This window comes from Balaenoptera musculus, chromosome 20 (assembly GCF_009873245.2).
Source record: "Balaenoptera musculus isolate JJ_BM4_2016_0621 chromosome 20, mBalMus1.pri.v3, whole genome shotgun sequence".
Taxonomy (NCBI): Eukaryota; Metazoa; Chordata; class Mammalia; order Artiodactyla; family Balaenopteridae; genus Balaenoptera; species Balaenoptera musculus.
In genome coordinates this window covers 17,304,656-17,315,998 of record NC_045804.1, presented here as the reverse complement: position 1 = coordinate 17,315,998, position 11,343 = coordinate 17,304,656, and the positions used below count along the sequence as shown (strand labels likewise).

The window sequence follows — 11,343 nt, the reverse complement described above, 5'->3', positions numbered from 1 at the left end:
CCTCTTCATTAAAATGGTTCATGCATAGAACACTTTATTAACCTTTTTAGAAGGTGAACAATTTAAATACCTTCGGATGTAAACATTTCGGTTCAGATAGGTCCATCCGGCAACTGATACTAATTGGGGAGGTTTTATTAATCTCTGAATCTAGGGGTGGAATCATCTTACCAACCCTGGATGGCCAAGGCATGGTGGACAGCTAAAGGTTCATCTAGAAACAGCTGCGGGGACAACGGCGGCCTCTGGGTGGAGGTTCTTCCTGGGGCAGCCAGACTGCCCAGATGGCCTTTCCAGAGCTGGGAGAGGCAGGCTTGTCACTGAGGTGGAGGGTAAAAAATAGTCCTGTGTGGGTGGCAGCTGGGCCCAGAGGCACTGGCTTCCTCATTCTAGAGCGGGAAGGCAGCCCGATTGACAGTCACCTTCTTAGCTCCTGAGGCCTCTCCCAGCCTGGGGCCTGGGGGGAGGGTGGTCTTTCTCTAACAGTGAAACACTCCCCTTCCCCCTGCCCCCCCACCCCAAGCACAAAGCACGTGCTGGAACAAACTTGGGCTGGGTTATAAGGTAGCTAAGGGCTGAAATTCTGGCTGTGCCAGTTACCAGCTCTGTGACCTCAGGCAAGATTTTTCTTCCTTTCTGAGCCTCCATTTTCTCATCTGTCAATGGGGATCCTGACTTCTCTCTGCAAGGCTAGCTGTGAAGATTAAGTAACGATGACAGCTGACGTGTTCTACTCTGCAACCTCACTCTTCTGCCCCTCCCCCTTCCACCGGTTGCTCACCTTCCAGCACATTCTTCAAGAGTTGCTCTAAGGCAAGCCAGCTGCATGTCATGAGGACGCTCAAGCAGCCCTACGGGAAGGTCTCCAGGGCCAGGAACTGAGGCTTCCAGACAATAGCTGTGCTGGGGAGTCACGTTAGAAGGCTGATCCTCTACCCCCAGTGGAGCCTTCATGTGACTGCGGGCCCTGGCCAACCCTTGACTGCAGCCTCATGAGAGACCCTGAGCCAGACAACCCAGCTAAGCTGCTTCTGGTTTCCTGCCCTCAGAGACTATGTGAGCTAATAAATATTTGCTAAATTTGGGGGTGATTTGTGATGCAGAGATAAGTAATGTACTTCTCTTTCAGGGTTATTGTACGAATTAAGAGTTAATGCAGGGACTTCCCTGGTAGTCCTGTGGTTAGGACTCTGCGCTTTCACTGCCGAGGGCAAGGGTTCAAATCCCTGGTCGGGAAACTAAGATCCCACAAGCCACTTAGGTGGCCCCCTCAAAAAAAAAAAAAAAAAAGCAGTTAATGCAATCAAATAGCAACCAGACTTGCTGGGACCAGTGACTCCAGAAAGGGCAGAGGGAAAAGCAGGAGGAGGGAGCACTGAAGAGGGAGCATCTGGCTGAGTCCCGGCCAGGCAGGTCCCCCACTCCTGAACTCTGGGAAGGAGTCTGGGAGACTGAATATACAATGGCCAGACCGTGTATAAAGATAGTGCTCTGACCCACTACCTATAGCAACAGCCCAGGAAGCCGAACCACAAGCCCTGTAGCAACCAGCCCCAAACATCCAGGCCTTGATCAACAACAAGCTTCCCTAATTTTGCCCCCACTTTCAACACAGTACAAATTGGAGAAAGTTAAATATGCTCCCCTAACCAATCACATGGGCTGCCCCTCGTCTAGTCAACCCACCTATAGCTTTTCTATGCCAGCAGCCTCCAATCGGGGCACACCTGAAGCCGGCCCTTTTTGCTGCTACAAAGCTTTCCCGCTCCTCTCTATCTGCCTTTGTGTCCCTGCCAAACCCAAGTAATGGTGGCTGACTCCCCCCCACTGTAGTAAGCTGTGAATAAATAGCCTTTGCTCGTTCATTGAGTGGTCTTTGTTTATTTCCACAAGCCCAAGTTCTCTCTCTCCTTCCATCTGCTCCAGGTCATAGACAACATCTTCCCCTCCTGCAAGGTAACCAGAGAAAGCTGCTCAGGGATGATGGAAGAAAGGGGACAGTTATAATTAAGAGTGTAGCTTTGGATGTAGTATTGATATATCTATATCTATATCTATCTACACACACACACACACACACACACACACACACACACAATGGAATATTACCCAGCCATCAAAAAGAATGAAATAATGACATTAGCAGCAACATGGATGGACCTAGAGATTATCATACTAAGCAAAGTAAGTCAGAAAGAGAAAGACAAATACCTTGTGATATCACTTATATGTGGAATCTAAAATACGATACAAACCAACATATCTACAAAACAAAAACAGACTCACTGACATAGAGACCAGAATTGGGTTTGCCAAGGGAGGGGTTGGTAGGGGAGCAAAGGACTGGGAGTGTGGGATTAGCAGAGGCAAACTATTATATATAGGATGGATCAACAAGGTCCTACTGTATAGCACAGGGAACTATATTCAGTATTCTGTGACAAACCATAATGGAAAAGAATATGAAAATATATATATGTATAACTGAGTCACTTTGCAGTACAGCAGAAATTAACACAACATTGTAAATCAACCATATTTCAATAAAATTTTTTAAAAAAAGAGTGTAGCTTTGGAACAGGACAGATCTCGGCTCAAATTCTGGCTCTGATGCTTAACTAGCTGTGTGGTCTTAAGTAAGTCAAATAACCACTCTGAGTCTCTGTTTCCTCATGTCAAGGGGACATCCACTGTAAGAATTCAGTGAGGTAATATATTTAATGCACTGAGCATATAATAGGTGCTTAATAAAGGAAAGGCCAACCATAAGCCTCCTCACAGCCTCTTGCTGGAGTAGGCAGGCCCCTGTACCCCACTTTTACTCACACCTCCCCAACCTTTCTGTGCAGCAGACAGCTTGACTGACCTCAGCTGGATGGGGTCAAAGCCATGGGCTCCAAGTCCAGGGTATATCAAAGGTCAGGGGTTGGTCTCAGGAAAAGGATGGACAAAAGACAACAAAAGCGTTTCTCTAAAGAAACCCAGCTGGTCAAAAGCAGGGGACAAAATGTCTAGGCCAGATACCTGTTCTCATCCTGTTCTATCCTGGCTCTGAGGGGTGGTCAGGACAGGGAGACTCCTGCCCAGAAAACTCTGAGTGCCCTTGTGCCAGGCTGCTTTCTTAAGACTGAGGAGGTGAGCTGGGTCTTTCCCTAATCTCTCCTCTGTGTGTGTGTGTGTGCATGCATGTTAGTTTCTTCATCTTTAAAATGAGAAATTTAATAGCTTCGCAGGACACACACACACACAAATTAGTGTTCTACTAATAGTGAGGGGGTGGCTTTGGGATGCTCATGTGCTGGAGGCATCCTGAATCCCCTCCCTCCAATTTGCCAAGCCCTTTCTTTCCATCCACTTATCTCTCCTTCCACCGCCACCCCTGGAATCCAAGTCTCCAGCCAGCCATCTTTTGCCTGGACTATTGCAAAAAGTCCTGAATCTTTCCTTTGATTCAACAATCAAAGAATACAAGGGTGAGAAACCATCCACTAGCCCCTAAATTCACACTACGATTTTTAAAATATTGACAATAAACAGGACTGGGGGCAGTGTGCTCTTTCTCCACAGGGCTGGTGTGCAAACTGGTACATTTCTGAGGGGCAATTTGGTTAGATGTGATTTACTGATTCTGCAGGTCCATTTTTCAAAATATAATAGAAATAAAAAATTACACTTTCTGTACAAAGACTTCATTACAAGGTTCTTTATGGTAATCTTGTTTCTGACAAAAGAAGGAGAAAGAAAGAAAGAAAGAAAGAAAGAAAGAAAGAAAGAAAAAAGAAAGAAAGAAAGAAAGAAAGAAAGAAAAGAAAGAAAGAAAAAAAAAAAAAAAAAAAAGAAAAAAAGAAAGAAGAAAAGAAGAAAGAAAGGAAGGAAGGAAGAAAGAAAGAAAAAGGAAGGAAGGAAGGAAGGAAAGAAAGAAGGGAAGGAAGGAAGGAAGGAAGGGAGAAAGAAAGAAAGGGAGAGAGAGAGAAACAAGTCAGATATACAAAAATAGAGACTTTGGTTAAATAAATTGTAACAGTCTATAGTTTGAATACAATATACAATTCCTTCACTAAAAATGATGGTGCAGACCAGTAATTCTCAAAGTGCATCTAGGAAGAGCAGCAAGGACATTTATTTGAAATGCACAGGCTTACTGATTCAGAAACTCTGGGCTGAGCCCGGGAGTCTGGGTTTTAACAAGCCCCCTGGGCAATTCAGAACCACTGTTGTAGGTGAATATTTATCACTTCCAAAGGATAAACTGTTAAATGACAAAGGGTTACAAAACAGCATGTACAAAACAGCATGTATGAACAGTGCATCCCTATTCTGAATACATATATAAAGACACACATAGAAAAAGGACAGGAAGATTTTGTACCAAGGCGGTGACATGGACACTCTCTGGGTAGTAGGATTATGAGCTTTTAGATTTTTTTTGCGTTTTGCTAATCGGTAATTTCTAACAAGTTTACAGTGACGTGTATTTGTAAAAAGGAATGGGGAAGGGGAAAATGCAATAACATTTTTAGATTAAGAAGATGTCAAACGGGGAGGGCTGGGGGCGAGGTGGGAAGGGGGCAGAGAGTACTCCTCACCTTCATGGTGGGAGCGAGGCTGGGAGGACGTGGGTGGGAGCGGCGGGGCACGGCCGGCCACCCAGGGCCACTGCCCAGTGACGAGGGGAGAGAGGAAAGGGAAGGCAACGCTGGGGCGAGGGGAGGGGTCTCTGCGACTCCTCTGACATCTGGGAAGGCTTTCTGCGACTTCAGTAAAGAGCGGAGAAGAGACTTAGGGCAGACTTCAGGAAGAACTTAACTGCTAAGAGCACCAAATCCCAGAAGGGGCTCCTTGGGAGATTTTTCCCGGCTGGAACCAAGGCTGCCCCGAGGGTGTCGAGCTTCGCCGACCGAGGGCGGGGCTGCGCTGATCTCCCGACCCCTTCCAGCCCTGGGACACTGGGGGAGCTGCGATCGTTGCGGGATTCCCGCCCCCCACGGACGCTGCAGGGCCTGGGGGCGGGGGGATGGGGAAGGAAGGAGAGGGGGCGGGGCCGTTGCTAGGGGAGGGGCGGCGGGGAGTGAGAGGAGCGCAGTCGGTGCCGCGGGGCGCGCTCGGCTCTGCGGCTCCAGCTCCCGCGAAGCCTGTTGCTGCCTTCTCCCGGCCGCCGCTTCCCGCCAGGTGCCCAGGGGCCGGCGGCCCGAGGGGTGCGGCGCGCGGGCAGCCCCCCGCCCTCTTGCTCTCCACGCACACAGGTGGACCCGAGCGTCTCCGAGAGCGCGGACGCCGGAGAGCCTCCCGGTGTGCCCCGGACCGCGCGCCAAGACCCCGGGCGCCGAGCGGCGATGAACGCGAGCTTCCTGAACCACAGCGGCCTGGAGGCGGCGGGTGGCTTGGGCGGCGGCGGCGGCGGCGGGGCCGGCGTGGGGAACCGCAGCCACGGGCTGGGCACGTGGCTGGGCTGCTGCCCCGGGGGCGCGCCGCTGTCCGCCAGTGACGGGGTCCCCGCGGGGCTGGCTCCGGATGAGCGCAGCCTGTGGGTGACGCGCGTGGCGCAGATTGCCGTGCTTTGCGTGTTGTCGCTCACCGTGGTCTTCGGCGTTTTCTTCCTGGGCTGCAACCTGCTCATCAAGTCGGAGAGCATGATTAACTTTCTGATGCAGGAGCGCCGGCCTTCCAAGGACGTGGGCGCTGCCATCCTGGGGCTGTACTGAGCGCCGCCTCGGCCCGCCCTCGGCAGCTTGGCTGGAAGAAGACGGAGAAGGGAGCCCAGGACCCTGGTTCCCCCTCCCCGGGCTCTGCCGCCGCCTCTCGGCGGGCAGCGCGAGGGGCAGCGACGTGCCTCCGGGCGCCCGGGCCCGGGCCACTGCGGGACCTTAGGCGGCGGCGCGGGAAGGGACTTCCACACCCGACTCGGTCCTGCGTGCGGTCCAGCGTTGGGGGATGGGAGGGTAGCGGATGGGGCTTCTTAACTGTTACTTTGAAAGGAAGTTCTGGGCCGGGTGGGAGAGGTTGTGGGATGCACTTGGGGCTGAGGTCACTGGCGTGGGAACTTTGTGTGTATGTAGGTGGGGTGGAGTGGGAGCGAGTTCCGAGCAGCGTGCGGGGGGGCGCCGCTGTTGACGAATCCGAGTCACTGAGCTTGTTGGTTTGATTTCGCATTTGAGAAGAAATCTTGCAATAAAGCTACAGCCGTCGGGCTTCCCGCGGCTTCCGCCCGCACTCCTGTGGGATGTGTGTGTATGTTGGGGGGTGTGTTGGCGGGGGTGGGCGGTGTGTAGCCTACTAGCAAGTACTTTAGGCAGGTCATAGGACGCCGGGCCTCAGGACTGGGCAGCTGTCGGGGCTGATCACAGGCTCCTGAGACCCCACTCGGAAGCCGCAGCCGGGGAGGCAAAAAGGTCCTGTTTTCTACGCGGACAGCCAGGGAGGCAGGTCCTGCAGGCTGGCGGGACAGCTGGTGAGATCAATTAAATCACTGGAAAATTTGAATCTATTCCGTGAGATGGAAAAAAAAAAATCAGTTACTTGAGTCCAAAAGGGAGAAAATAGCAAAAATAATACATCAGGACAGTGGGCAAATAAAATTTAATTAATGTGTGGGCAGAGGTCTAGATCGAGGGAAATTTTAATTATAGGGCCAAAACCCCATGTAGGGCTTGCTTGACGCTACCCTTGTAGAGGGTAGGTGAGCAGATTCTGAAGATGTGCCCTTGCAGCATGGGGAGGAGAGTTTGGGTGGGGGGAATGTATGCTTGGGAGAGGGCTTTGTGGTTTGAAGGCCCCAGGATGTTTAAAATGGAGCAAATGACCTCCAATGTAGCTGTGTTCAGGGAATTTGGAACCTCCCATTATGAGATGCCCCCTGCTGCCCAGAACCCTGGCACCTCTTATAGGTGCAGAATTTCCTTAAAGCCGTGTTAAGCAGTTAGAACCTTGGCACTCACAGCCAAGGGGGAGTGTGAGTGGCTCTGCTGTCTGCAAGTGTCTGGTCTGGGGAAGAACTGAAACTGGGGGTTGGGGGACGGGAGGAGAGAAAGCTGGGCTTTGTAGCTTGTGTATCTCGCCCTTAGCCCTAGTGCCAACCCCACTCAGGCACCCTGGTGCTTGGAAGATTTGTGGGGAGGGCTCTAGTGGATTTCTCCCCCTCTTCTCTCTTTTGCCATGGGTGGAAGTGAAGGTGAATGAGAAGGAAGGTGGCTGAAGCCTTACTTGGCTTTGGGAAGAGAAATATAGGGAGCACCAACTCATGTCTCCAGCACTAGTTCCACACGAGGTTGGTGGGGGGGCACAGCATCTCAACAAAAGCATAGATGGTCACTGATTTTGAAGGATTCAGAATCCTCCTGGCTCCTGAGCCCTCCTGTGTAACCAGAATCGTCATCATTAGGGACTTCCCTGGTGGTCCAGTGGTTAAGACTCCGCGCTGCCGATGCAGGGGGTGGGGGGCCCGGGTTCCATCCCTGGTCGGGGAACTAGATCCCACATGCATTCTGCAAATAAAAGAGCCCGCGTGTGGCAACTAAGACCCGGCGCAGCCAAATAAATTAATAAATAATAAATAAATATATATAAAAAAAAGAATCATCATCATTAGGATGTGTCATCTTCCCACCCACACCCACCCCACCACCCCAGTCTCAGACCTGGGAGAGTTCATCCAGTTAGGTCAGTCCAGTAAAGGATAGGGGCCAGAAACTACTTGCAGAGTTAAACCCACAATGTGGAGAATGTTCTGTTGATGGTTTGGGGTGACTTGCAAGTAGCCCAGCTTGACCTGGTGAGAGCAGCCTTGAACAACTGGGGCAACCTGGGGACCTGGCTCTAGCACAGCTGCCTGGAGCCTGGCTGACCCGATGGCCTGAAGAATGGAGTTCAGAGTCCTGCAGGCGTTCACGTAAAACCCAAATGACAGGAAAAATGGGAGTTTTGGCAGGGACACAGCTTAGACACTGCTTTCTGGCTGACCAAGTTGGAGCGAACACTACGAAAACTTCCCTCTAATAAAATGGATCTGCGACTGGGGCAAGAGAAGGGGATTCAAGAGTTCAGTTTCCTGAATTTGCTGAAAAAGGAAAGCCTTAATGGGGAAGCTTTGCAGGATTTTCTCACTGTAAAGAAGAAAAAGGACAATGAAGACATGTACTAACATGCGTGTTTGTGCACTCCATCCCATGACTGGCACACCCATGTATACAAGTATGCACACACAGGCAGGTGCACACAAAGCCAGGCTCAAGCCCCAAAGAGGAAAATAGCAAGTGTGAGTGGGGTCCAGGGAAGGGGTGGAGGGTGAGATCTCATTTGCAGTCCATCTTAGTTCTTTCGAAGCCCTGATGTCCTGTAATGTGTTTACAGAGCTCTCTTATATAAACCTCAGGGGTGGGCACACTGAGTTACGAAAGAGCGAGCGCACGAAGCATAGTGCTTCAGGAGAAAGGCAGGACTAGATCAGAATCCTGAGCCTGGGGCATCGGGCACTGGACAGAGAAAGAGCCTGGTTCTCCAATGCCCTCTCCTCACTCCCCACCCCCGTGCAGGGAGAGATCTTCCAACAAGGGCTGCCCAAGATTCAGGGGCCAAATCTCTGGAGGTCCTGGGTTCAGAAGAGAAGTCCTGGACGCTGGTCTTTGAAATCCTAGCCGCCCTGCTTCCTAGCTCTGTGACTCTGGGGAAGTAACTCAATCTCTCTGAGCCTTAGTTTCCTCATCTATAGAATGGAAGCCATAGTACCCATAGCTCCCATGAGATGATGAGTATAAAGTAGCCGACATAGTGCCTGGCATGTGATAAACAGCCAATAAAGATAATTATTATGATTATCATTATTTTTGTTTAGGGTGTGAACTCTTCCCCAGCAAGATATATTTGGTTCTCTGAAAGGGGATCTTGGACAGAAAAATAGTAACTCTTATTTGCAAAGCACTTTGTAGGTTTCAAAGCACTCTCATAATCAGGACAAAAATAATGTATCGCGTGTCTAATGAGCTGAGCACTGAGCTCCCACCTTGCTGAGGAAGGTTTCGTTACTGCTCCCATTTCACAGGTGAGGTAACTGAGTCTCTAAGAGGTTGTCTGAGGTCACCCAGCCAGGAAGGGGCAGAGCTAGGATTCAGCCCTGCCCGTGACTCCAGCCTTCCCTCCACATGCTCTTGTTTGCTGTCCACAACAGCTCGGTGAGTAAGAGCACACGCTCTCCCATGAGCCTGTTTATAGGAGAGGAAACTAAGTTTCCATTTAACGGACTTGCCCCTGTTCATTCTTTCAACCAGTGTCTACTGTGAATCTCCTGTGGGCCAGATACTGTGCAGGCACTGGGGTGAGCAAGGGGAGAGCAGAACTGGAGTCTAGCCCGGCCTGCAGCCCCGGGTACTTGCACTGCTCCTCAGGGCCACTAGCCCTTGGGTATTGAGGGTCTCAGGGACTAGGTCAAACCCTCTACTTCCCTTCCTCTGAGTCAGGGATGGAATATCTGGGGTCAGTTGTGCTCTCACTAGCAAGAGGTCCTCTGGAATGGGGGACAGTAGGAAGGGCTTACATCACAACATCCACTTACTTTCCCACTTGTTTGTCTGAATCCAGTTCACACAGAGCCATGCTGGGCTGGCTTCTGGGAGTCGCTCTGCCCAAACTCTCCCCAGACCCCAACTCAGCAGCAGACCAAGAGCAGCCTGGAGTGTTAGGGGAGGTTTAGATGGGACAGTGAAGCCTGAGAAGTGGTCGGCGCAGACAAAAAATGGCCACATCCAGCATTCCAATGTTGGGGGAAAGGGGTGTGTGTCTGGGGGTGGGTGTGTGGGTATGTGTGTGTCACACATTTTATACCAAGGAATTTGGTGGGATCTCTGAGTAGCATTCCTTGAGTGCAGCTCACGATCCTCTCTTGTCAATCAAGATCTTACCAGGTACATGGGATGTCCAGATCCCCGAACCCGGCTCAGGGCAGGCCAAACCAGGCAAGTGTCCAGGTCTCTGAGATGGCAGCTGGGGCGGGGGTGTGGGGTCCCTACCCTGAGGCAGCATCTGCTTACCCCTGCAGCTCTATGGTGTGATAGAGCTCCATCACTACACTACCCTCGAGGACCAGAACTGTCTTCTCTGTGTGTGTATTTTCTGTGGTGCCAAGCATGATGCTTTATTCTGTTTAGAAACATCACAAAACTTGGTTGAATTGAAGACACAGCCTCTGCTTTCAAGGGGTGTCATGCATCATAGGGATCAAAGACATGTAATCAAATAAACAAAACACAAGGAGGGTAAGTGTTCACTTCAGTCAGATACAAATAAAATTCCATAGTAATGATTCCCTTTTTAGGTGCTAATATTGCCATTTAGAGAAGATCTTCCACATGCCAGAAATGGTGTGAAGCACTTTTCATATTTTATCTCGTAATCCTTTCTATTTTTTTCATAACCCAGATCTAATAATTCCTGTAAGGCAGAGATTATTGTCATCTCCACTTAAGAGAACAAGGCTCAGACTGTTAGGTCATTCCTCTGAAACCACAGTTAAGAATCAATGGAACCAGAGTCCACATTCAAGTCTATCTGAGTTCAAAAGATATTTGGAAAGTGATGAGCTGGCACATTTTATGATTTTGATTGAAACTTTGAAATTAAACCATGACTTGATTTTTCTGTTTCATTGTCCAGGATGTGGGGAGATTTTGGGGAGCACTTCTCACTTTTCTTTGTTGCAGAATGTGATGGTGACTCCTTAGTTATGAAATAGTACTGCTACTGACGATGAAGATGTTGGTGATGATGGTGAGAAATTAATGACTCACCACCATCACTAAACAGACTATAAGTTGACAAGAAAAGTTACCCAAAACACTAAAAGTAGAGAGGGAAAGAGAGGGTTATGTCGAGATGGTTGACTATATACTCACTCCATCCAGCTCTGTGTCATTATAAACACTGGGACAGATATTAAAGAAAATCTATAGCATTGCAGGAAGACATAAGGGGTGCCCTCACTGGACTAGAAACCATGAAGATATCCTGGAAAATAGGTGGCAGATTAGGTCAGGTTGGAAGGGGTACTCACAGCTCACAGATCAGGAAAGCAAGGTCTGCCACAAAAGGTGGGAACTGTTCCAGGGTGTGCCAAACTGGGGTGCATGGGCAAGGGAAGCAGGAGGAGTCACTCCCGGGGTACTGCAGAGGTTGTAGTCAGAAGAATCAGCTTCCTCTCTCCTTGTCGCAGCACTTCTTGCCATCAGAGGCAACTCTGAGGCTTTGTCATGAGCAGGGCACTAGGGATGATACAGAAAAGGAGAAATTATTTATGGCCATGGTGAGCTTAAGATACACTGATCTGTAAAGATTAGAAGAGGTTTGCAATGGCAGTCA

General features: G+C 50.0%; 2 protein-coding genes across 2 annotated transcripts in view; one reads left to right on the top strand and one right to left on the bottom strand.

Moving 5' to 3' along the window:
• Window positions 1-5,069: 5,069 nt before the first annotated feature.
• RPRML (reprimo like) lies at window positions 5,070-6,348 on the top strand. The gene has a single exon (XM_036836703.1). The coding sequence runs from the start codon at window positions 5,334-5,336 to the stop codon at window positions 5,700-5,702; it is 369 nt and encodes a 122-aa protein (XP_036692598.1). The 5' UTR covers window positions 5,070-5,333; the 3' UTR covers window positions 5,703-6,348.
• Window positions 6,349-11,119: 4,771 nt separating this feature from the next.
• Window positions 11,120-11,343, bottom strand: part of GOSR2 (golgi SNAP receptor complex member 2) — a 40,049-nt gene continuing 39,825 nt past the window's right edge. The window contains exon 7 of the transcript XR_005017776.1: window positions 11,120-11,246. The gene's annotated coding sequence lies outside the window, so the exon portion shown is untranslated. The remainder of the gene's footprint in view (window positions 11,247-11,343) is intronic.

Excerpts from the sequence above, each read along its gene's own strand:
- RPRML (XM_036836703.1), top strand. The coding sequence starts at position 5,334 with ATGAACGCGAGCTTCCTGAACCACAGCGGCCTGGAGGCGGCGGGTGGC.